Source organism: Drosophila grimshawi, unplaced genomic scaffold (genome assembly GCF_018153295.1).
Source record: "Drosophila grimshawi isolate 15287-2541.00 unplaced genomic scaffold, ASM1815329v1 contig_1367, whole genome shotgun sequence".
Lineage (NCBI taxonomy): Eukaryota > Metazoa > Arthropoda > Insecta > Diptera > Drosophilidae > Drosophila > Drosophila grimshawi.
This window is the reverse complement of record NW_025062889.1, coordinates 11,742,688-11,769,266: the sequence shown is the minus strand read 5'-3', so window position 1 is coordinate 11,769,266 and position 26,579 is coordinate 11,742,688. Positions and strand designations below refer to the sequence as shown.

Sequence of the window (26,579 nt, the reverse complement as noted above, 5' to 3'; positions counted from 1 at the left end):
TAAATTAATTATAAATATACCATAGAAGAGCATTTGATTGAAATTTGCTTAGGGCTGTCTATGTTTGCCAGTGTTGTGAAAGGGGCTAATGCGCCCTCTAGATGTCGCAGCGAGAACTACAATTTACAGTTCAGTGTCAAATGTAGCGTTTCCGCTCTTTTCTACCCAACTCGCGGAGCAAAATGCAGCAAAAGGTATTTGTGCTTGTGAAAATTGTGCGAAATTGTGTTGAACTAAAAACAAAAATGTTGCAAATATTTCCATATTTCTAGCGCAGAGAACCCGTGCAGGCCGTGCAAGTCTTCGGACGCAAGGTGTGTGTGTAACCCAGACAAAATAAAGCGACAAATTCGTTGCACGTGTGCAAAACAGCAGCAGCAGCGGCAAAGATCCAAGCGACGCTCGTCTCTGCTGAGGTTATGTTTGTTTCAAATAATAATAATGAATATTTACAGAAAACCGCAACTGCCGTTGCTTACTGCAAGCGCGGCAGCGGTCTCCTCAAGGTGAACGGACGTCCCTTGGACCAAATTGAGCCCAAAGTGCTGCAATACAAATTGCAGGAGCCACTTTTGCTGCTCGGCAAGGTGAGTGCTCGATAAGTTGCCAATGGCCAGCCAGTGTTTGCAACGTTTGATTAGACAATAACATGATGATAACATTTATCCCGAACTTGAAGACAAATGAGAATACAATTGTTTCTGATTGCTTAAACTAGCATCTTAAACTTATTGAATTTAAGTATATTTATAATAATCGAATGATTGTCTTTGCAGGAGAAATTCGCCGGTGTTGATATCCGTGTGCGCGTCAGCGGTGGCGGTCATGTTGCCCAGATCTACGCCATCCGTCAGGCAATTTCCAAGGCGCTCGTTGCCTTCTATCAGAAATGTAAGTGTTATGAAATGTGCAAATGTGTGTGTGTTGTGGGAGCCCTACAAAGTTTTTGTTTGAAAGAATTTCATCTTTCCTGCAAATGAATAAATGGCGGCCAGAGAAACCATCAATTATGAGCATATACCAACCAAACTGCATGCAGAATGAAAACAAGCACAGATTGGGTGATGCGGCAAAAACACTTGAATAAATTTCATTAACGTATTAGTTAAGGGCACCTTCTACCAGATTTTTGTTGGAAAATATTTATGCCATTTCCAATGAGCGACAAATGCAAGGGAAATTAAATGAATGTGGCAATCAAAACGAGTGATTTGTGCAATTGCAATTACTATTTGAGGCTACAACGACACTTTTATTATGATATGCAAATAAGATGAATTTAGAAAGTAACTCGTGCTAATTGTACTTATTTTATCCCATTGCAGACGTCGATGAGGCCTCCAAGAAGGAGATCAAGGACATTCTGGTCCAATACGACAGAACCCTGCTCGTTGGCGATCCACGTCGCTGCGAGCCAAAGAAGTTTGGCGGTCCAGGTGCCCGTGCTCGTTACCAGAAGTCGTACCGTTAAGCTTTCAAATTGGTTTAGATATTTTGTACAACTTGAAAACACGTTTGCGGGTTTATCTCTCATTTCAACAGCGAGAGTAAGCATGTGAATAAACGGAAAAATTAACTTTAAATATTTGCTACAATCTTGTTCTTTTTTAATGTGCATGTTTAGATTAGGGGCTGTCACTATTATTATTATAGTTGATTGACAATGATAACTATCGGAAAGTAGAATTGTCTACAAATAATAATTGTAATTCTAAATTTTGAATCGTTTTGTGACATCGTTTGCGTTTTGTCAACGAGATCGATATCAACTCGACGACTTTTTCTTGCGATAGCTGCAACGTATCGAGCATATCGATAGACTTTGCGCATCCCTAGCGTCGGCATCGCAATTCAGAAAAAACGGCGGCACTTTTTTTTCCTGCGTCGTATGTAAAGTTGAATCTTTGCTGCAACTGTGCAAAAATGTATGTGAAGAAGCTTGTGCTTGACGGCTTCAAGTCGTATGGCAAGCGCACAGAAATCGATGGCTTCGATCCCGAATTCACGGCCATCACGGGCCTAAACGGTTCAGGCAAATCAAATATTTTGGATTCGGTCTGTTTTGTGCTGGGCATAAGTAATTTGCAAAATGTAAGTATAATGGATGCATTGAGTCTGCCACAGAATTATCAATTGTGTGTGTGTGTGTTTTAGGTGCGTGCATCTGCGTTGCAGGATCTAGTGTACAAGAATGGACAGGCAGGGATAACAAAGGCAACAGTTACAATTGTCTTTGACAACACAAATGCGGCTCAATGTCCGCCGGGATATGAGAAATGCCGTGAAATCTCCGTCACCCGGCAAGTGGTTGTCGGTGGCAAAAACAAGTTTCTCATCAATGGCAAACTGGTGCAGAACAAGAAAGTGCAGGACTTCTTCTGCTCCATGCAGCTCAACGTGAACAATCCAAATTTTCTCATCATGCAGGGCAAAATTCAGCAAGTGCTGAACATGAAACCAAAAGAGGTAATAGTCATAAGAATATCAATAATATGAAATGTCAATAACCATTCCCGATAAACATAGGTGCTGTCCATGATTGAGGAGGCTGCCGGCACCAGCATGTATAAGTCAAAGAGAGATGCGACCAAAACACTCATTGAGAAAAAGGAGGCCAAGGTGCGCGAAACTTCGATGCTGCTCGATGAGGAGGTGCTGCCCAAGCTGGAGAAGTTGCGCAAGGAGCGGGCCGCCTACCAGGAGTACCAGAAAACGGTGCGCGACATTGAGTTTCTCACGCACATTCACATCTCGGCCACATATCTGAAGCTGGACGATGCCCTCCAATCGGTGGAGGCCAACGAGCAAAAAATCGAGCATCGCATCACCACTTGCCGCGAAACGCATGCCAACAATTTGGATGAAGTGGAGCGCATCGAGGGCACTGTGAAGGAAATCCACCACAAAATCGATAGTGAGATGGGCGGCACTCTCAAGGCGTTGGAGACAGAACTCGCTGCCAAGCGTGCCGTCGAGGCAACTGCCTCGGGCAGTCTGAAAGCAGCCAAGGGCACCATTGAACAGGATGAAAAGAAAATACGCATGGCCAGCAAGAATATTGCGGAAGACGAGCGTACGCTGCTCAAGAAACAGGAGGCCATGTCCAACGTTCAGGGCGAATTCCAAAACCTCAAGGATGCGGATGCAGCGGATACCAAGGCCTATGAGGATGCACAGCGTAAATTCGAGGCCGTATCCCAGGGCCTATCCACCGATGAGGATGGCCAGGCTGTCACACTGCAGGAACAGTTAATCGGTAAGTTTCTCACTCGATGTGTGTGAACTGAACTAATCTTGCTCCTGCTCCTGCATTAGCTGCCAAACAACATTTGAGCGCGGCACAGACGACAATTAAAACCTCCGAAATGGAGTTGCGCCACACGAGGACTCTGCTCCAGCAGAAGCAGGGTGAGACGCAGACAAATGATGCGGCCTACATCAAGGATAAGAAACTGCACGATCAGCTCGAAGGGGAAATCAAGAACATGGAACGCCAACTGCAGGGCCTCAACTACGAGGACGGCCACTTCGAGCAGCTGAAGGAGCGCCGCCAACAATTACACAACCAGGTGCGTGAGCTGAAGCGAGATGTGGAACGTCGCAGTGATCCACGCTATGTGCTCCATTACCAAGATCCCGAGCCCAATTTCGAGCGGCACAAAGTTCGCGGCATGGTGGGCAAGCTGTTCAAGGTCAACGATATGGTTAACTCCATGGCTCTAATGATGGCAGCTGGCGGCAACGTAAGTGCTTTTTATCCTGCCAAAACCTAGTCCTGATGTTGCTGAAAATCTAATTCATATTTGGCAGTTGTATAGCTTTGTGACCGACGATGATGTGACCAGCAAAAAGATCCTGCAACGTGGAAATCTACAGCGTCGCGTCACCCTGATTCCACTCAACAAGATCAGGTTTAATGCGCTGAATCAAAAAGCCATTGATTACGCAAAGGCCACAGTAAGTAGATTTGACAACAGAATATTGACTTTGTTTGGAATCCATTTATAATCCTGCTGATTGCAACTCGCTCTCTGCCTTTCAGTATGGTCGCGACAATGTGGAGTCTGCTTTGGCGCTCATTGATTACGATCGCTACTATGATCCCGTAATGAAGTATGTCTTCGGCGGCACTCTCATATGCAAGGATCTGGAGGTGGCCAAAGGGGTGAGCATGTGATGTGATTTCTATTTTATATATTTACTAGATATATATTGCCCTTTAGCTAAGCGCTGATCGCAACATTGGAGCACGTTGTGTAACCCTAGAGGGTGACGTTGTGGACGCAATTGGTACATTGTCCGGTGGAGCGGCGCCCAAAGGTGCCAATAAACTTGAAGAATTGAACAGCATCAGAATTCTGGAGAACGAGCTCCAGCAAAAGATGAATGAACTGCAGCAAGTGGAGCAGCAATTAGCGTAACGAATTCTAATTCCAAGCAGCACGAGACAATTTAATCATCTCCACTCTTTTTTGTAGTTCCATTGAGAATCTGGCACGCAGCCACAACAAGTTGAAGGAGTCACTTGAGCTGCGCCAGCATGAGTTGTCCATGTGCAAGACTCGCTTGTCGCACACCGATTTCCAGCAGAATCAGGCGGAAATCGAAGAGATGCAACAGAAAGTGAAAAGCTTGGAGCAACAGAATGCCGATGCGCGCGAGAAACAAAAGAGCTCCCAGGCCAAGGTGAAGGATGTGGAGGCAAAGCTATCCGATGCAAAGGGTTATCGCGAACGCGAACTCAAAGCGGTCAGCAATGAGATTAAGGTGACCAAGCAGAAGGCCGAGAAATCGCGTGCCAACTGGAAGAAGCGTGAGCAGGAGTTCGAGACGCTGCAGCTGGAAATTAGTGAGCTGCAGAAGAGCATTGAGACGTCCAAGCAGCAGCATCAGGAGATGATCGACAATCTCGACAAGTACAAGGCCGAGTTGGATGCCCTGCAGCGGAATAGCTCGGGGGCGGCAACGGAAGTTGCCCAACTGGAGGCAGCGATCAAGCAGCAAAAGGACAGTCAGAATCAACAGAACAGGGAGATGCGTACGCTGCTGGCCAAAAAGGATAAACTGCTCAAGCACAACCAGGAGCTTGAGCTCGAGGTGAAGAAGAAGGAGAACGAAAAGAAGAAGATTAGTGGAGAGGCACAGGATGCCAAGACGCGTATGAATGCGCTGGTTGTCAAATATCCCTGGATACCAGAGGAGAAGAATTGCTTTGGCATGAAGAACACACGCTACGACTACAGCAAACAGGATCCGGTTGAGGCGGCCAACAAGCTGGTCAGCATGCAGGAGAAGAAGGCCAAAATGGAACGCACTCTGAACATGAATGCGATGCAGACACTTGAGCGCGAGGAGGAGAATTACAATGAGACGGTGCGTCGTCGTCAAATCGTTGCCCTCGACAAGGAAAAAATCAAGAAGATCATTGTCAAGATGGACGAAGAGGAGCAGGGTCAGGTGCAGCGCGCCTACGAGGCGGTCACTCAAAACTTTAGCAGTATATTCAGCACCCTGCTGCCGGGTGCCGAGGCACTGCTCAAACCCGTCCATACCAACGGCATCCTGAGTGGCCTCGAGATAAAGGTCGGCTTCAATGGCGTCTTCAAGGACAGCCTGGGCGAGTTGTCCGGTGGTCAAAAGTCTTTGGTGGCTCTGTCGCTGGTGCTGGCCATGCTAAAGTTCTCACCAGCTCCGCTGTACATCCTCGACGAGGTGGACGCCGCGTTGGACATGTCGCACACCCAAAACATTGGCAGCATGCTCAAGCAGCACTTTCGGGACTCGCAGTTCCTCATCGTCTCGCTCAAGGATGGCCTCTTCAATCACGCGAATGTCCTGTTCCGCACCCAGTTCTTGGAGGGCGTCTCAACCGTTTCGCGCACAGTCAGCCGCGTTGCAAAGCGTTAGTTGTTGCTCCTTAAGAATTCCAAATAGAATCATCCACATCTTGTTCTCATTGCATACATGAAGTATAATCAATAAAATAGCGCATATTATTATTATTTATTTTAATTTCCCTTATAGCAGAAACTAATTTAACTACTGCTGAAACTTGAATATTAATGATTTATTATTATATTACCTATTTGATGAGAATGTTATTCAAAGATTGAAGCCATTGATGGTTTTTTTTTGTATTATTATTTTAAATATATATTAAACTAAACTGCTTTAATATCTTGAAACCGTTTCTAATATGAATATTTTTTAATTAATTTACCCATGAAATGTTTAACAATATATTGAAACTTGAATATCAATAATATTTCATTAAATTACCTACGATTTGAATATAAAAGGTTTTAGTTTGCCATATTATTTATTATAATTCAAATACATATATTTAACTTTGTTGCTCGAATAATTTGCAACCGTGTGTAAAATGAATATTTTTGTATTAAATTATCCATGAAATGTTTGGAATGTTTTCTCTCAATTACCCTCGACTAAATGTAAATATTATTTAATAAATCTATAAAATATTTCATAAGAAAATAATTGTTATCTTTCATATGGGGCGCGTAGTAAATTTCCAACAGGGTTGGCTGGCTGGCCCAAACGTCAAACTGACGTTTGGTCATAGCGACAAAGAGAACGACACTGACAGTCGTTTGGCTTTAGATTGCAAGCGCACTTGCCAGACAGAGACAGAACGTTGGTGAGACCGTCGACGAGACGAACGCACCGCGCAAAGCCCACACATATGCACACACACAGACACGCGCGCACACACTGACAGACAGACAGACAGACACCACTCAGGCAACACACAGAACAGCGACTACGACAATGTTGGTGGAGTGCAGCTGTGAAAAATTGAAACAAAAGTGCTAAAATTTGATTATTAACGGAAAACAAAAAAATATTCAACATTTCCAACCAACGCAGATTCCTCAAGAAGCTCGTCAACATGGTAAGAAGGCAACCAGCGCATTGCTGTCTCAATTTGTGCATTCGATTCACAAACTCGAAATCAAAATCCAAGTCGCTTGGCTCTTTGCTCAGTATCCACACAGTGCTTATGTGTGTGTGTGTGTATTTGTGAGTGTCTGTGCGTGAGTACAAAAAAAATTCTATAAATTGTATACGCGCTGCTTGTGTAGCGTCCACGGACAAGACAGGTGGGGGTCACCGTCACCAACGCGTCGGGACAGTCGTAATAAACAGTTGATTCGATTGTATTTTCATTTATTTGTTATTCAATAGCAACATTTTGTACACAGTTCTCAGAGGCCCCTGTTATTTGCGAAGTACCGGCTTTAATGCACAAGAATAAGAAAGCAGAGGCATAGCAGTTTAGTGAGACATGCAATTATTAATAATTTATCTTATTAATGTAATATAATATTATATTATATATAATATTTATATTTATTTACTTTCATGCTAGAATCTAGTTAATTGTGTTTCAGCAACATTCCTTTTGTTTAACATTTAAGTGTTACCAGAGTTGCCGGACTGCATTTGAATAACAGCTGTTCTCATGTTATTATTTACATACATTTCACAAATTTGAAATTCAACAAAAATAAAATAGTAATAATAAAAGAAGTGCATAGATCCCATATGATGTTATATTGCGAAAGTAATATTCTGCTTGCCTTAATCCTCCATTTTGCATTTCATCTTTTATATTAATTCAAACTTTTTAACAATTTGATTCAAGGATCGAGTGACAAAACCGCAAAAAAAAATGCTCATCACATTGCTGCGCGAGACAAAATACATGGAGGGCAAAAAGGAGAAGGAATGGTATTGGGAGAAGATCCAAGCGGCGCTGAACACCATCGGCCCAAAGAAAACAATCATACAGTGGAAAAAGGTGAGTATTCATCTCCCCTTCATATCGATTCTCTATTGAAATCTCTCTCTTTCTCCCCCTTCGATCTCGCAGTGCTGGCGCGATATGCGTTTGACGACGCGCAAGAAGCTGGCGGAGCTGAAGCGTTGCCAACTGTCCGGTGGATCACCGCCACCGGGCATTGAGCTGAATCAGGAGGATAATGATATTATTGACATTGTGGGCACCGAATACTTTTACGAGGAGATGAATGGCGAGCTGAAGCCGGAGAATTTTATGACGGGTTTTGATTATGTGCCGGAGCACTTTTGTGATGCCATATTGACGGCTGCTGCGGGTCAGCAGCAACAGCAGCAGCAGCAGCATATGCAACATTCGAAGGATCCGCAGTCGCACAGTGGTCAGCAGCAGGCGCAGGATCATCATACCAATGATGGGGAGACAAACGATGCGCCCGGCTCCTCCAATGGTGGTTCGTATCAGGGCCAGAATGTCAGCCAACTGCAGTCGCACAACGGTGGCGGAGGAGGCGAACATGGCAATGGAAATGGCACACAGCCGCATCCCGGGATGCCGCCGCATCCAGCGTTTCATGGCGGGCTACATCCGCATCTGCTGAGGCGCCAGCACACAAATGCTGCACTGCAGCGCGAGACACCGTTCGAGGAGAAGCTGCTGCAGTTCATGCAGGATGCGTTCCCCAAGAAGAGTAAAAAGCGGAAGCAGCGTGATCCTGACAAGCTCTTCCTCCTCTCCCTGTACGAAGAGATTAAGCGCGTTCCCGAGGAAATACGACTGGATGTGAAGTCCGAACTGATGCAGATCTTGAAGAAGTATCAAAAGAAATCACCCGTTAAGGCGGAAAAGTCCTCCACATCGACATCTTCTGCAGTGGCCAAGCAGAGCAACAATAGCAACAGCAGCAGCAGCTCTGCATCCGCACATCTCTCGCACGGCATGTATCAGCTGCAGAAGAAGTATGAAAAGGCGGAGAAGGAGGCGTTGCCGCTGTCGCCCGTGGATCCGGTGCCGTTGCATGCACCGCAGCAGCTGCCACTATTCCAGCTGCAGAAGAAGTACGAGGAGACCGCCGAGAAGGTGCATCAGCAGCAGAACGAACAGCGTAAACTGGAGGCGGCGCATCAGCAGCAGCATGCTGCCCACCAGCAGCCGCCGCCGCCGTCAAATGAGCAGCATTTGCATCATCCGCAAATGGCGCATAATATCATGTTCCCGCCGGCCCAGCATCATGCCCACAATCCACACCAGCAGCAGCAGCAACAGCAGCAACAGCAACAACAGCAGCAGCAGCATCCCCACCAGCAGCATCATCCGCCAACGATCTTTGGCACACCCGCCAGTGCTGATCGTCCGGCGATGTCCTATGAGAATGTCGGGTGAATGTTGAGCCGTCTGTGGGAAGCCACTTGTGGAGCGCGCCCTTCGACGGTGTCCCCCACGACGGCAGACGCGCACAACAGCTGTTAAGCAATCAAGCACAGTCAATCCAACTAGTAACTAGCCACCAGAACGAGATCTGCTCGAAGACAGAATGAGAATTGGGTTCGGGTTCGGGATCGAGATCGAAATCGGAATAGGTCCTCTAATGCCGGAACTGTGTGCAACAATTTGTTTTAAACATTAGGTTTAACAAACAAACGTAGTTTTAATCCTTATGCTAGCTTCTATCATGTAGCCATGAAATGATCTTCATGTAAATGCCTTTGGAATACGTTCTAATTGGCGCATCATCAATAATTGCATATGTATATAGATAAGATATACATAAAATTGATTAAAAAAAAACAAACAACATATTGAAATTGTGACATTTATTTTCAATTACAAAACAAATGAATTTAATATATGTATACAAAATACTAAAAAACTGAACTTGTCTTATCATTATGATTGCTAATTATAATTTATAATTATTATATGGACATATCAAGCTGATAATGGGAAAAAAAGTGTATAGTATCGCGGATCAGTCTAATCTTTAAGCTCTGATTATATTATTGATTGGAAATGTAGTTTTGAAAGTAACTTGAGGCATTTTATGTCTTAATTTTCTTATAGATAGATAGATAAAATCCTAGCAATTAACGAAAATTAATAATGACGAAAGAAATGTTGATCAAAGAGTTAATTCAGACACAAACGTATTAATCTTTTATATATATTCTAAAAAAGTTATAGGGTCATAGATAAATATGATATATATTTAAAAATCTTTGGCTCTTTAAACATAAATAAAACTCTAGCAATTTACTAAAATCAAAAATGATTGTAGGAATTTTGTTGAATTTCTTTAACTTAGCTTTCTTAACTTTGAATAATAAGAGTAGCATCTCTTGCTCCATAATAGGAATAATCTTTTTATTTTATGAATTAGTTCACATTTCTATGGTTCTTTATTTCTATGGCCTTTAATAGATGTGCACATCTTATGAATTACCATAATTTGTGTCGCATTTGTTCAACAGATTAGATACCAATTGATAGTGAGAACTTGCCACAGCTCACAAAAAGATTCGACAAGCCAAACAATACAAAAACAAAACGAACAACAGCCACCCAAACGATCTGTTCAAAAGTTAATTTAGTTTTTATTTACAGGTCGTCGGTATACGAACACCTCTCGCGTATCTCTGTGTCGTGTAATAAAACGAGATTATGATCCCAGATAGCATTGCACATATCACTCAGTCGATTCGCATCAAGCAGCGAGATGTGCACTTATCAGTTGTGTGGGATGTGTGAATGGATGTGCGACTCTGCTGCTATAGATCCGAGTAACCATTATGGCCAGCAAACCGTTGGCATTCTAGTCTGGCCAACGGCCCAGTGCGAATCAAAGTTAGGATACCAAAGCGGTAGATCATCCTAACAGGAGGCAGTAATAATAATAATAATCATTATTCTTAACTGATTCTGCAATACAAAATCTACAATGGCTGGTATGATTAAAGAATTGCATTCAAGTGATTTACTTTAATTTAATTTAAGTTGTGTATTCAAACTGGTGCAAAGAGACTGCTTGTAAATTGGCTTCTGTAATTTGGTTCAAGATCCAACAGACATAAAACCACAAGTTGCCTTCGCTTGTCGTTTCTGGTTGCGACTGAACAAGTCCAAAACCTTGAGAGGTGTTGCTACTAATTGTTAATAATTCATATTCAAATAATAATGTATCCGACTTCATTTCAGTTGAGGCGCGTACCGTGCTCTGGTATATGACATTTGTCGGTTTCATTGTCAACTATATGCTGCGTATTAATTTGAATATCACCATTGTGGACATGATTGCCGGCGCTGGTGAGCCCAAGTCCGCGCTGACTCACAATCTGACGCAACTGGGCAATGGAAATGCCAGTTCCGCAAACTCATCGCATCTGATGGCCGCCGTGTCCACTCAGAATGCTAGTGGCCACCACACCGAACCATATTCGCTGGAGCGATGGTTTCTTGATTGGGCAAATGTGAGTAAGAGCTGCGTGTGGAATTCGAATGGGTATGCATCAGTGCAACATGAGGCATATTCATGACGCATGTCATTTATATATATTACATTTATTTAATTATGTGTGGAATTGACAATTTTCATATTTACAGCACTGAGAAAAAATTTATTCGAGCATGAAAAATACTTTAAAAAATAGCATCCTTCAAAAATACATCTTTGAAAATAGTTTTATATTGCACTTTAACAATATCAGTTGAAGCATATTTTCCATAATTCAAATAAACTCATAAATGAAGAAAGAAAAGTAATAATTTTCATTGAATAATTGCAACAGCTTCTTGTTTATAAATATGTCTAAAAAATAACATATATCTGTGCAAGTTAGTAAGTAATCCAATCCCATTGCAGATAGACTACGACAGGAATGGTTTCCATTGGAATGAAAAGGAGCAGAGCAACCTGTTGGGCTCATTTTTCTGGTTGCATTGGGTGCTTCAGTTGCCCGGCGGAATTTTGGCACGTAAATATGGCACAAAACTGGTCTTTGGACTGGCGAATGGCATTGGAGTATTCTGTTGTTTCCTCATACCGATTATGTCCTACTGGAGCTATGCAGCTTTGCTGTGGCTGCGAGTCTTTCAGGGATTCGTTACTGTGAGTAATACTCATTAATAAAATCGATATTTGCATATTTAAATTTATTGAATATCATTCGTCATATATAAATTCAGAATATCAACCACTTTTTGCTTAAGATTTATATTTTTGCCAAAGGAACACCTTTCATTCAAAAATAACTTATTATTATTATATATTCAAGACTTTAACTCTTTCGCTTTTATCGACATTTTCTTCAGGGTTTGGCTTGGCCCTCGATGCATGTGCTCACTGCCAAATGGATACCGCCCAATGAGCGCAGTAAATTTGTGAGCGCCTATTTGGGCAGTTCGGTGGGCGTGGCGCTATTCTATCCAATATTCGGTTATATTATCGCGTGGACCTCCTGGGAATGGGTATATTATATTTGCGGCATCTTCGGCATGCTGTGGTTCACTGCCTGGCAATTCCTCGTCTTCGACAGTCCCGCTCAGCATCCCCGGATTGCACAATCTGAGCAGCGTTACATTGAAAAGTCCTTGGGTGCCTCGGTGCAGAATAGCACGCCTGGTCCGACGCCCTGGAAGGCGATTGTTACGTCGCGACCCGTCTGGATGAACGTGGTGGCACAGTGGGGCGGCATCTGGGGTCTGTTTACGATAATGACCTACGGACCAACATATTTCCGGCTTATACATCACTGGAATATCAGAGCGGTAGGCAAAAAAATGAAGATCTAAAATGCTTTGCGATTTTTCATGAATATTCTTCAATTGTCAAAGAATTACACAGTTTTTAATTTGATATATCATTTTATCAAATTGATTCTTTTATTTACAAATTATTATTTTATTTTTTAGTTAAGGTACTCGTAGCTCCTTTTAAATGTCCCTTTTTCTATTCTTTGCAGACTGGCTTCCTTTCCGGCATGCCACATCTGATGCGCATGATCTTCGCCTATATCTTCTCAATGCTCGCCGATTATCTGCTGCGCACGGATCGCCTCAGTCGCACCAAGGTCCGCAAACTGGCGACGGCAATTTGTAAGTGGAGTCGCCGACAAATTATTCGATTTATTTCACACAATTTTATTCGATCTAACTTGCAGGCTGTGGTGCCAAAGGAGTTGTGGTGCTGGCGCTGGCATACTTTGGCTATAATGCAACGGCTGCCATTGTACTGTTAACAGTGGCTACGATGTTCCATGGCGCCGTCTCCTCCGGACCCTTAGCCTCAATGGTGGATTTATCACCGAACTATGCGGGCATAGTTCTTGGCGTTAGCGGCATGATTGGTGTCATGCCCGGATTTATATCACCCTTTATAGTGGGCATCCTAACACAGGGGAATGTAAGTTGATTGCTCCTTGTTTGAACATATTTGTTGTCGATATTTCCACAGCATAAAAACATTTTAAGCAATATAAAAACGTTGTTCATTTTATACATATTTTAATCGTTTCTATTACATTGATGCAGCAAACGATGGAAGCCTGGAATCATGTTTTTATGCTATCAGCAGCAATGCTAATTGGCAGCGGCATCCTTTACGTCCTGTTTTCGGAGTCAACGTTGCAGCCCTGGAACAGTGGCAGCCACGATGCCGGGCTCAAGGAGCTGCAGACAATTGAGGAGAAACTGCCGCTGCAGGTCAATGCAGAGGATGATCCTAATGCCACAGTCAAGTCTGCTGATAAATGATAGGAGCGGACAGTTTAATTGGCATAAGATCATTTAAGTTAAAGCCAGCGCTTGTGATAAGCAGCCTAAAAGGCACAACAAAGTTATCAAAACTCATTTCTATTTGTATACAGCTCACTTAAATATAAAAAGATTCATTGCATTAGGACTGCTATTTGCTGTTTGCCAAACTATTGCACTCAGATGTCTATTCGAAATCGCAATCACGATCACTTCATGCTCAGATTGTGTTTGTGTTTGTTCTTTTGGGTAAATAAAATGTGCGAACTGAATGTTAAACAAAACTCTTGCGATTTATTATTCAATGTTGGCAAAAGCTGTGAGTTTGCTTTATGACCATAGAAACAATTTAAGCTAGATATTAAAACAAAATCCAGCGGAACTTGACAACGAAAGTGCAAAGATAAGAATAAGTAAATATTTTGACGCAGTCTTTTCAACTAAATAATGTTTATCATTCAACAGGCTTAGCTTTAGTTTTTTTTTATAGATATACATCTACACTTAACAAAAATATTTAAACGATTGTAGATGCTTATCAATATATCTCAGATAAAATGCTTTATTTGTGTATAAAATACTGTACTCTATACTTAGACGACTTTTTTTTTTTAAATAATAAAATAATTTGCATAAATGAAAACTTGTCTGTTTTGACATAAATTAAAGACTTTGAGTAGCTAACATTTTATTATGTTTATACGGAGAGTATTCTAATTTTGTTTGTCAAGTTTGGAACGGATTGAAGAAGACATCTCCGATACCACTGGCCGTCTGTCTCTGTCTGTGCGAACTAGTTTCTCAGTCTGGAAGAAGTCTATAATTTCAAATTTTGGAACTTGCGGCTAATTATGATCAACTTTATTACTTTAAAAGCACGTAACCAAAATAAATACTCTTATTCCAATTATAAATGTAAATTCAGAACTTTCAAGTTATTTGTTTAGTCGGAATCATTTATTGCATGATTGCATAACTTTATGCGGATATCTAAGAGGAGCATATATCTGCCCCTTACGGTTCTAGTTAATATTTGAACAGAGTTGGCCTGCGAGTTGAACTTGTTGAAGTTGAGTTAATAATTGCAATTTAAATCAAAGCTGATTGAAGCGTAAAATCGTTTTCGTCCTTGTTGCATTCGTATTACGGATATGCGCAGTTCGCCGCTCTCATTACTCATGCCACAAGGTGTACAATTGGATATTGGATGTGGATGTGGATGAGGATGTGGCCAGCCGAGCACAGAATCGCCCTTTGCCCATTGGCAACTGGCAACTGGTGTTGTTTTTGTGTTTCGAAACCATCTTAGTTTTTTCTTGCATTGGCATCCATTTCGGATTGCACTCCAGGGAGTCGTAGATTCCACAAATGCCCAGTTTCCTTCATCCGATTTGGCACTCTTATTCTCCCTCACTTTCTCACTCTCCCTCTCTCCCTTTCTATCTCTCTCTCTCACACACTCACTCTCTAACTCTCTTTAATCCAGTCAATGTCCTGTCACTTGATCCCGCAGCAAAGTCAAAAAGAAAAAAACAAAAAACTGATAGAGATTAATTGGTTTCCCATTACACGATTCGTTACCAGCATTCGTAATGGCTGGAAAAATTGGAAGGTGCCATCAAGCCAAATAATGCGATTATTTAACACCATAAAGTCGCTAGAAATTTGAACTGAATATTGAAAAGAATACACAAGAATACAAGAGTTCAAATTGGAAACTGTGAAAATTCTTCGACCATTAAGATAACCACTTCCATAATCTGATGCTTTTTAAATTTTGCCTGCCGTTATTTATTCATATAAGAAATTATCGCTTATTTAATCGCATATTCAAAAGCCAGCGGGCTTTTATTCTTTGTGCCAATGCTCATTGAATGTGAAGTGTGCTTCAGGTGTTGTTTCTGTACCCACCCATTGTTGCTCCATTTTGCATATGTACAAAGTACTTACTTGCAATTTTGCTTTGCCATTTGGATTATCAGTCGACGTGTTTCTCAAACGAATTCTACAGAGACATTGTCGCTGTTGGCTGTAAACAACAGTTATCTCTATGGCTTTCAAACAAAGAGCCCGCTAAACCTAAAGCCCGACTTCATCTGAAGCTGTTACAACAATAACAAGTAAAAACAGACAAAAAAAAACACACAAACATTGCGTATGGATTTGCCAAATTCCAGTGGAGCAGAACAAACAAAAAAAAAAATGTTCCTGTGGCAGGCAGGAAGTAAATTCAATCGTAAACAACGCAATCAAAAATTCATTCAAACGAAGCATTAACGCTTATTCCGTTTAGCCAGCCCCCTCCCCCCAAACCCCTATCTGAAACCATAAGTTGGGGGAGGCTGGGAGAGAGGGCGTCGTTCGGGATTGGGATCGTTTGTCTCGCGCTGTCTCATTGTCAAAATGCAACAGGGCGGTTGCCCAAAAAAAAAAAAACAGAAAACAGAAAACCGTGCAGTTGACGGGGCGGAGTTTTTATATCCTTAACACATTTGATGTGGATGAAGGGGCATATTGACACTGACAAACGGATTGAAATATTTTAGAAGTTCAACGGCAAAACATGTAAATCAAAATCATAACTAAACAGGCAAAGCAAAAACATTTCGTTGCAGATTTGCTTCTGTTGTCGATAAGTTAATCTTTGTAATTTTCACTTACACACAAATACTGTATACAGGGTATATTCTAGTGTGGTCCTTTTGTGACTAGAGCAGTCTGGTTTTAATTTTCAATTTTTGCCGTGCTTGTTTTTTTTTGCGCCACTTAGGCAGCTACATTTGTTATATGTGGAGTTTCAGTGCCTGGTTGCGAGTTCTCCGGTTTTTTTTTCTTCTCTAAGTTCCGGGCACGTCGGTTCATAATTTTCCATTCCCATTCAAACGCCACGTTGAATGAGACCACGAAGAGCGACGAATAAATTGTGCATGGTGTGTGATGCAAGGAGAAAGAGGAGCAGGAGAAGGAGGAGGTGGATTTGTGTAGCTGTACCTGTTTGCATGTGAAATTTGGGGGCACGTGTTTACACACACACAACATATATTCAGGCGTGTGTTACAGTACCGGAGGCATTCAGTAACAATGAGGCGTGGTGTATAAGTATCTGTGGCAATAAATTTAATTTGCCCAGTGAAAAAACATCGCAAATCCATTTTTTATGCCATATATTCCTTTGTTCCCATGTGCATTGGGCGGGCTTGCATCGGATTAATGGATGTGCGAACATGCATATAAGAGTTGAGGGCATGCAAATAAGCAACACACATTTTTTAAATCTGTTTAATGGCAACTCCATTTTTTATACATTTTACGAAAAAAATAAAATACAGCTGAAAAGAGTGCACAATTACAGAAGAGCATAAAACCCATGACCAATACAAATAACGTCTTAGGCAAGCCACAGATTCCATAGCCTTGCTGAGCATAGTCAACTTGACGACATCTAAAATATAGTATAAATTAAAATAAAACACACATTGTCCGTCTGAAAGCTATAAGACATAGTTGCTCCATATTGATGGTATTTTTCCCATTTATGATTCCATTTCTAGTCTGATTAAGGCATATATCTAGAAAAATCTATATACCTTGTGGGGCAGAAGACATTTCCTGTAATTAACTACAAGCTTCAAGGATATGGAAAATTTTGACGGATCAAAAATATCTTTAATTTTGATAAAGTTTTCGGTTATTAAAGTCTTGTAAACAATTCTAGAGTCGTTAAGTGTCAAAAATATGGGTTAGTTTATTAACATTTCTCTCAAATTGATGCATAAATTTTCCTACTTATTATTGATTAAGATGCTTCTAAATTTTGTGCAACTTGGCAACCTTTGTGGTTTTTGAAGAATGCAATGTGAACTTATTCATTATAATTAAATATGTAGTTAGGGGCAACATCTATAATCTTTAATTTACACATCAGTCTTGACTCCCTGATGGACTTAGACCCACTCTCTGTCCCATTTAATGAGAGACCACCCATTCCAATCGCCAAATACGCCCACTCAATCATAAATATTATTAATAATGTGTGCGGTTGCGGTTTTGTGGGTTTTCCTGAGTTTTCTCAGTGTGTGGTGTGTGTGTGTTTTGCTCTTTGCACTTGCGTGTGTGCCTTCAGGCTAATTTATTTAGTTTAGTTTAGTTTGGTGAGGCGGCAGAAACTAGAAACTTTAGCGCTACCCACCACAAACTTGCTCCATGACTAACAACAACAACAGCTCTCTGTGGGGAGCTGTTTGAATGTTTGAATTGGCGAAACTCAAGTTTTGCTCCAGTAAGTTAGTTGACTTTGTCAGTTTTTCGGCTAACATATATCTATATATACGTATATAGAAATATGTATTTATCCTGTGGCTCTGTCATCTTGTCTACCTCATATCCGAATGTTAAATATGAAAGCCACTTTGCACGTTGCTCCAGCAGCGACGCCAAATTAAAGTTGTCACATTAGGCAAATGAACGAGCCTTCTTCAAATTCATCCACAGTCACACACACACAGGCATGTTTGTGTGTGTGTGTGCCAGTTAAAAGCATCGCTCCTTGTTTTAATCTTGAAGAAATAACTTTGTCGTTGGCGATGATAAATCATAAACAGCCCCCCCGAAAACAGGATCAGAAAGAGGAGAAAACCAGCGGCAGAGCAGGATACGAATACACTTGACAAAATAAGTGTAGCCTAGAAATTAAAGCAAAGTTATAAAATTCAACATTTTGTTTTTGCAAGGGAGATGATCAGCATTTATGGCTTATAATTATAAGACAAGATAAAAGTCGCATAAAAATTATTTTTCTGAAATTTAAAAATAAAATTAATATATTTAAGGATATTTTTAGAAGTTCATTACTTGGGAAAACTGAAATAAAAGAAATCAAATTTCAATATCTTTCGCACACACTTTTTCTCCCCATGTAGTTAGCCCGGGTTGGGCGGGTCTTTGCAACAGGACACGTCTCTATTTGGTGCACGTGGACGTGGTCGCCAGTACGCACGGACCGAGCGTGGAGCAACAACAATATGTGAATATGTTATTTGTTTTGGGAATTGTGAAAATCTCAACAGGTCCCCGCACTTTGCATATTATTTTTAATACCAGTTCAGCAGCAAGCAAGTCTTGCCAGCATTCAGCCGATGTCTCCATCGCCATCTTAAATTTGGGGTCGGTTCGGGTCAGCCAATTGGCAGCCTCTGCCTCCTGCTGCCGGCTGCCTCATTGTGTCTAGTGTGGCTTACCAAAACATGAACGCATCAATTTTTGGTTTGTCCTGTTTGCATAGACACTCGAGCGGGCAACATTTGACAGCGCCCAGGTCAGGTTGGAAGAGTCGTTGTGGGGCGTGGCGGGGCGGGTCACTCATCATCTTGGCAAATATTTGCATACTACACTCATATCCATAACAACTTTGCTTCTTGTAAATCATGCGGAAATTCACAGCCTTTAATAAGTATTGTTATGAATATATATATTACATAGATGCGAACCTTTATCTGACTACAAGTAGATTATTTGCAGAGAGTTCAAATAAGATCTAAGGTAAGATGATAAGAAAAATAAAGAAATCATTGATATAAATATCAATTAATATCTTTACAGATATTTTTCCAGACAACAACATGGAAGTAGCATATTTAAATGAATTTTATACGAAAGCTTCAACATTTCTAAACTAGATTTATAAATGTTTTAGTTAGTTTCCATTAGAATAACTGTTTTTCCCACAAATATATGTTTGTGTGTAACTGATAAATTTCGGTTTGGTGGACAAACTGGCAACTGGCAACTGGCAACTGGCAGTTGCAGTTGAGATTGCCTTTTATGAGGCCGGTGCATAATTCATGAGTGCATGCAAATTGAATAGCAAGTGGAACACGTAAATTTCCTTCTCACACACACAAATATATGGAAAAGCTGTGGAGTGGAGCAATATGTGCTTCATTGTCTTGTTGCGGCTGTCAATGCGAATTACTCTCGGCCACAAGGAGGCAAGCAAAACAAATTCGATGGCTTCTCATTCGTTCACCTTTACTGTTGGTCATATGCATGCAAGTTCAATTCCCCCGTTGAACATTCATTCTGATTATGCACACCACACACACACACACACACAAACACTCACACACACTCACACACATACACTCACATAAATATTTAGATATGAATAGTATATGCGGGCAAGGAGTTTTTACTTTCTTCCAAGCCAAATGGCTAAGGATTCAATTAACCGTCGTAACAAGAGCCCCACAATTCAAATGTTGACGGCACATTTTGGGCTTTATTAAATTATCATTCGATTATGCCATTATGTCTTCGATTGCACTGGGATTGGAAACGGGGAATGAGACTGAGACGGAGACGGAGACTAAGGAATGGCCATGTCAATTGCAATTGGCATTGGGAGTGCTCGAGTGCTGCTTTTACTTAATGGCACATCCGGCGGAAGTTTAATGATACTTTTGCCTCCGGCTAGGGTTGTTGCCAACTTGGCGAACACTCAAGGAACCCCTTTTTATAAACGACCCTTTCTTTCAAATTTTCAAGATATATGTATGTATGTGTGTATGTATGTATTTATGTATTTATGTATGTATGTACATATATGCTTGTTTGTTTGTTGTACATCGGTTTTATGTAGCGCAAATTGCTTTGTGATGAAAATATCCAGATGAATTATGTGCCACAATATCCATTAAATGTAACTGTTATGAACTCACGTACTGCCATTTTGGGAATTTTAAATATGAAAACTGCTCAAAGTGTCCTCAAAACGAGCATTCGAAACGAGCAAAGAGTGAGTGAAGACAAACATATTAAGTAATCGAACAGGTGGCGAAAGCAATATGGCAGCTCGAGAAGCATTATTGAAAACGCAAGTTGTTCATATTTGCACATATATTTTTAGCATGAAAACCGATTAGCTTTTCCAACTTTAAATATACAGTTGAAATCATGATAGAAAAGTCCTGGTTATTGCAAATCGGCTCAGTTTTGGCAATGTTTTGGCTGTGAGAAGTTTTGACAAGGCCCTAATAGGAGTTTTTGAGTTATAATTTTAATATGACTTCGAGCCAGAATAGCGTTTTCTATCTTGAATACAGTATTAAACTAGAGACCAAGCCATGGTTAATATGACCTCGTTTTTGAAAATCGGATCACTTTCGACAAAGTTATGGCTCTGGGAAGTTTTGACCTGTTTAACACTTTCCACATTTGGCGAATTTTCCGAACATAATTTGTCCAAAAATATACCGATTTCAAAGAGAAGGGTAAGAAGGGTAAATAGCTGTACAAATTATAAAAAGAACCAGCTCGAAGTCCATAACATATATTCATTCTTAAACAGTATTAGCAGAGTTGATCTCCGACTAGAGCATTCTTACTAGTTAATCATGATTTGTCCTTTTGTCGATTAAAACAGCACTTCAATTTGGAGATACGATTCAGCAAACATTTGTTTTTGCTTGCGCACACAAAACAACAAAAATTGATGCTGTTTGCACTTCGAGTGTTGGTTTTATTTGCCTTATTTCATGCTGTTGGCCATTCAGGCAGCACCTGCAGCATCAATTGCGCCAATTTGCCAATGAATGGCCACTTCTAAGTTCCATTTCCGATGTGCTCAAACATTCTGGCAACGACCGCAACCCTTTTGTCAGTTCGGTGTCCGGTCCATCACTTTGTATACCTTTGGGTGTTGGCCAACGCCAATCAAGCGCAAAACCATTTTTGACATGCTTCGACATGCGAACGGGTGGACAATCGCCAAACAGTCAAAGAGTCATACAGTCTAACCAGGCAGCCAACCACAACCAACCAGGCAGTCAGGCAGCCAGGCAGGCAGCCAGGCAGGGAGACAGGAGCAGGAGCAAGGACTTGCCACATGCCTGGACAATGACAATTCAATTACAGAAATGGAAATAGCGGCAGGCATAAAAATCAAATAAAAGCCCGGGCATAAAAGTCTCCGGATAAGCAAATAAAATCAGTGGGCAATGTGATTGCCGGGGCGTGCTAAAAACTGGGTGACCATTTTCCGCTCAGGCCCATTTTGGCTTTTTTGATTAAGTTCGTCCATCTCCTTTCTCTCTGTCTCTCTTTCTCCCTCTCCATTGCCTGATTGGTTGTTACTTGTTTGGTTGCCTGGTTTTTGCGGTCAATTGGCAATTGGCGTCCATACGCACGTAGAGTACAAATTCTGCTCCCTTCCCCTTTGATCCTTGCACAGTTCCCACGCACAATGGGGGCGATGTGAAAATCGACAGAGAGCCAAATTAATTTGGCTAAAAGTGCATTCGAATGGTCGTAGCACCATTTTTGGCTTTCAGCTTTGTGGCTTTTGTGGTTGACACCTAATACAAGCCAAAAACAGTCAACTTCTTCTTCTTCTTCGTCTTGGTTAGTTTAAAGCCGTGACGAAATTACAGCAAATAAGTTTTGAATTGGGAAGCGGCGGCATTTGGCTATTGAAAATTCATAGCCAAAAATTTATTCATGGCTTGCTGCCTGACTCTTGGGGGCATTAATATTTAAGCAGCCGTCGTCCGGCTGTGACTCCTGTCCGGAGTCCACCTTTTTACGGAGAACGTCACACAAAACTTTCTGCGGCCACCGAGCGACGGAGCTGTCAGTAACGGTGTCTCCAGCACATGAGGGCTACATTTTTACGGCTTTAAGTTTTTTCTTTGCGCTCTGCCTACGGCTTGCTGTTCCTTTGGCTTACAGTGGAGTGAACGTGATAAAAATTAAAAAAATATTATATAAATAAAGACATATAATTAATAATAATAATAACAATTAATAAAATAAATACATTCATTGACTAAAAAAAATAAATTAACAAATAACAGACTATTTTTGTTTAATCATTAAGTTCATTCAATATTTTTTGTCCCGTAAAATATGTATATATCAATTTTAAAGTTTCTTTCCAATTAATTTATTTAATATGTCTGCCAGCATATTTAATTTCAATCAGTCTAAGTTAGATGAAGTATAAAATATATCAATATATGTTATGGTTGTTTACTTAGTCTTGCTCCACTGTGCCGTCCGAGACACCCCTTTGCATCATTTTGCAGTCGAAGTCGCCTTTTAACCCGTCTGACGCTCGCATAATGTCGCAAAAATGTTCAAACTACACATTAATTTTTGATAAAATGGCTTTCGACTCGCTGGAAATTGTCTCAGTGCCCATTTTGCTGGTCGTATTTCGGTTTGTTTGTCAGTTTGTTTTTTCGATTTAAAGACGGCTAGGCAAATAAATAGATATTTGGTAAAGGGTGGATGCCACATTCTGCACATTCATTTCCCATTCGCATTTTACTTATTTGACATTTAATTCCAAAATGTCTTACAAATTACGTACTTAGTTAAGGAGAGCATCAACCAATGGCTAACTGGACAATCTTCCATTAAATCAAATTTGACTGGATTATGTTTTAATAAATGCAATTTTTTTCGGTTGATTTTCAAGCTGCTTTGACCGAGGTTTTTGGCCTCGAGCTTAGGATTTTTATTTTGTGGTGAGCTGGCTGCAGTTGAAGTTGTGGCCAGGTGGCCATTCGGCTAACAAAAATTCATTTATTTTCATTTATTGTTTCACATTTCCCACAGGACGGCGAGAGTTGCAATTACCGCAATGCTGGAGCACAAGAAATACACCCAAAAAAAAAAAAGAATTGAGGGCGAACAAAATATAGCCGCGATGCGTCGCACACAGCAAAGTTTCCTTTATTTCTTCTGTGTTTTATACTCTTAATATCAAAGTTAGAAGAGTATGTTGGTGTTCGCAATTTCCTTTCCAACTTTGAAGGCAAAGATATGATATGATATATATAAATAGATACATGTGCTTCGAGACAGAATTGCGTTTTCAACTTTAAATGTAGTATAAGTCTGGGGATCAAGCCATGATAGAAAACCCCTGATTTTCGACAATTACGTTTTTGGGAGGTTTTGACCCTGAAGGCACTATTTGAGGTAAAATTTTAAGATGAATTTCGAGCAAGAATTGCGTTTCTAACTTTCAATGTAGAATTAAACTAGAGGTCAAACCGTAATCAAAAATATCTGCTTTATGAATATCGGGTCACTTTTGAATAAGTTATGGCTCTGGGTAGTTTTGACCTGGCTCTAAAGGCATTTTTGACAACTACTTTTTGGACAACTTTTTAAGCCATATCCATATCATATCTTTAGCAATCTTACGGAGTTTTAAAGATGGATTGCTTGTAAGTTTATTTGCTTAAATCAATCAAATTTGAGGGTGTACTTATTATTATTCAACTGGCAGATTGGTAACAGAGTATTAAGCAGTCGGCTACGACTGACAGTAAAATTTTCACTTGGTTTTTTTTTTGTTTTGTTGGTGGCTAGTGAATTTTATTTACTTTTTACTGCCCAGGAGTGTTCATAATTTTGTTGACTTGTCGTGTAGATTGTAATTTTTACTGCAGGACAAGCGCAAATACATAATTGAATAACCAGCGTTCGCGTTCGCGTCCAAAGTAAACCCCAAGCTGAATTTCTTCACAGAAAGGGTGCAGCAGATCCTTGGACAGGACGTGGATGAGGACGAGAACGATTGCCCGAGTTGGCTGTCGCTGCAAAAGTTTTAATTCAATTTTTTCTGCGTTGTTAACTTGAGACGCAGTCGCAGGCTGAAGTTGATTAATTTCGCATTTTTACGCTTGATTATAAGCATGGAAGGATGCAAGGAGCAACGGATATTTCTTGACTCCTCTTCACGCACTTGCTGCCAAGTTTATGCTGTTCAACTTTCCAGCACGCGAATCTTTTTTCGTGACTAAAATATGGCGTCGAATCCTTTGGGAAATTTCGATATCACACTTTGTTCGTCATGCCTTCCTCATGTGTGTGTGGCTGTGTGTGTATGCTTTCACACAAGCAATTCCTGCTGCCAGAGTTCATTACACATTGGAGGTTACACACCAACACTCGCAAATATATATAAAATGAAATGAAATGTCGAAATGAGCAAAAGTAATGAGCAATGCGATGGGCGAAGGACGAGCAAAAAGGGCCAAAGAAATGATTAACCACAGGCAACCAGTCAGCCAGACAGAGACAAAGCACAACACACCCCTTCCCTGCATCGCACCACTTCTCCATGCGGTTGCCCCAACCACTAAAATCATAATTATTACGAGAGCATCATTTTCTTGAAGGTTGGGGTTTGTGATTTGCTGCAGCAGTTAATAATTGACGTGGCTGAAAGTGTGTCGATAAAATTGCACGTGTGATTTCCAATTAAAACAAATTATTTGCTCTTTGACAGGTAATCCACCCACAATAGTTACTCTCAATGTTGCCGAGACATTTACAATATATGTCATTGGATTGATGAGCATTAGTTGTTATGAAAAAAAAAAATATTGTAGTAGTCAAAACTTATATATTTGTCTTTCTCAAACACGTCTGCGTAGTTTACTTCATTCACAACGATTAACTTCTTCTTCAATTGATATCGATCGATATCGATAGCTTAAAACTGAGAGACAAGTTCTCATATAAGCAGTTAGATTTCAAATATATAGTCGCCGTTTTCTGAATAAATTATTATATTTATATAGTGTACACTAAACTATGCAACATCTCTTCATGTGACATGCTAGTTCCATGGAATCACATGATGCTTAATTAGACGCTGTAAGTCTCAATTCAATCTCCAGCAAACATCTTGATATATGTATATATAAAAACTCCAACTCATTTCTTAGAAATTATTTGCTTACATTAATTCGCTTGCTAGAAGAAGACTCAAAAGATTTCATCCAGACTAAACCAACTCTTCTACTTTCTTACAACTGTTCTTGCTGATAATATTTTAAAATGTCATCCCAACGCCCAATGGAAAAGAATAGTATATATATCCATATATATGCATATAACTTCTTTTGTTTCTTAGTATTTGCCAAGATGTTCTATAGATAAAACTATAATAGAAACCCTTCAATGGATTATACAATATAATTTTGTATTTTCTTTAAAGCCGAACTTTTACAACGACTTCTATTCTCTGTGCTTACGCACCATTCACAATAGATAAAATCTAGAAACACAAATTTCACGTTCAAAAAAAAGCTTAAGTATAATGATCTGCTGTGTTAAGAGGTTCTAATTCCAAGCATTTTGGAGAAAGTTTCGTGAACTGAAACAAAAAGCCAAACTGCAAAGAATCGAAACGGCTTTGTAATATTTAAGAAAGCAGATCATTAATTTGCGATGCAGAACAGCAAAAAGAATTTGAAGATAGAACGCAGAAGAGGCTGACAATAAATCAAATTGTATCTATTGTTGTCTATGGCTACATAGTCATAAGTATGTAAATTGTGAACATACTTATGCATATACTCGAAACTAGCATTTAATTATTCGATCTGATGCCAAATTTGCATATGACAAAAACAAAACAACAACAACAGCAATCGAATTCTATGTAATTACGACATGAAATGAAGAATCGTCAACAATTAACAGTTTTGGTATGATGACTCAGTCTCAGCCTCAACCTCAGTCAGCTGGCGGCTATAAACGGATTTTTCTTTTCTTACTGGCTGGCTGACTGGCTGGCTGGCTGTCAACAGTTTGCCACTTTGAATGAAGGCCACCAAGATCTGTTTAAAGCACTGCTCAGTTCAGATCACTCGAGACTGTTGGCGATATGAAGCAGTTTCAGTTTAATATTTGGCAAGCACATGAGTACATGGGTTGGGTACTTTAGAATTATTGCTTATGTGAAAAAGGTAAGAATGTTGAAGTCAAAGCTGAGCTGGGCTAAGAAATACCCTGAACTTAAGACTAAGTTAGAAAATGCTTGCTGCCATTTTTAATGGGCTCAGATTATACAAACATCTAGTTTATCATTCTAAAAACAAGGTCAGACATTTCTAAATTATGAGGGGATTTTATCAAAAATTCGTGCATTATATTATAATAATTGTATATATAATTTTTAAAAATTATTTAAAGATTGATAAGTAAGTAAAATATG

General features: G+C 40.4%; 4 protein-coding genes across 4 annotated transcripts; all 4 read left to right on the top strand.

Annotated features, from left to right (window-relative positions):
• Positions 1 to 131: 131 nt before the first annotated feature.
• LOC6560964 (40S ribosomal protein S16) lies at positions 132 to 1,583 on the top strand. The gene is made up of 5 exons (XM_001986500.2): positions 132 to 194; positions 273 to 314; positions 456 to 587; positions 777 to 891; positions 1,326 to 1,583. Exons 1-5 carry the CDS (start codon positions 183 to 185, stop codon positions 1,469 to 1,471), a joined length of 447 nt encoding a protein of 148 aa, XP_001986536.1. The 5' UTR covers positions 132 to 182; the 3' UTR covers positions 1,472 to 1,583.
• A 249-nt stretch (positions 1,584 to 1,832) lies between these two features.
• On the top strand, positions 1,833 to 6,002 carry LOC6559944 (structural maintenance of chromosomes protein 2). The gene is made up of 8 exons (XM_001986499.2): positions 1,833 to 2,091; positions 2,155 to 2,466; positions 2,527 to 3,256; positions 3,316 to 3,743; positions 3,811 to 3,957; positions 4,043 to 4,165; positions 4,224 to 4,417; positions 4,479 to 6,002. The coding sequence occupies exons 1-8, from the start codon at positions 1,924 to 1,926 to the stop codon at positions 5,905 to 5,907; spliced, it is 3,531 nt and encodes a 1,176-aa protein (XP_001986535.1). The 5' UTR covers positions 1,833 to 1,923; the 3' UTR covers positions 5,908 to 6,002.
• Positions 6,003 to 6,651: 649 nt separating this feature from the next.
• Positions 6,652 to 9,689, top strand: LOC6559924 (putative mediator of RNA polymerase II transcription subunit 26). The gene is made up of 3 exons (XM_001986498.3): positions 6,652 to 6,913; positions 7,667 to 7,822; positions 7,895 to 9,689. Exons 1-3 carry the CDS (start codon positions 6,911 to 6,913, stop codon positions 9,200 to 9,202), a joined length of 1,467 nt encoding a protein of 488 aa, XP_001986534.2. The 5' UTR covers positions 6,652 to 6,910; the 3' UTR covers positions 9,203 to 9,689.
• Positions 9,690 to 10,512: 823 nt separating this feature from the next.
• On the top strand, positions 10,513 to 14,201 carry LOC6559923 (sialin). Its single transcript, XM_001986497.2, has 7 exons — positions 10,513 to 10,761; positions 11,012 to 11,283; positions 11,676 to 11,921; positions 12,125 to 12,580; positions 12,775 to 12,907; positions 12,973 to 13,214; positions 13,343 to 14,201. The coding sequence occupies exons 1-7, from the start codon at positions 10,755 to 10,757 to the stop codon at positions 13,562 to 13,564; spliced, it is 1,578 nt and encodes a 525-aa protein (XP_001986533.1). The 5' UTR covers positions 10,513 to 10,754; the 3' UTR covers positions 13,565 to 14,201.
• Positions 14,202 to 26,579: the final 12,378 nt, after the last annotated feature.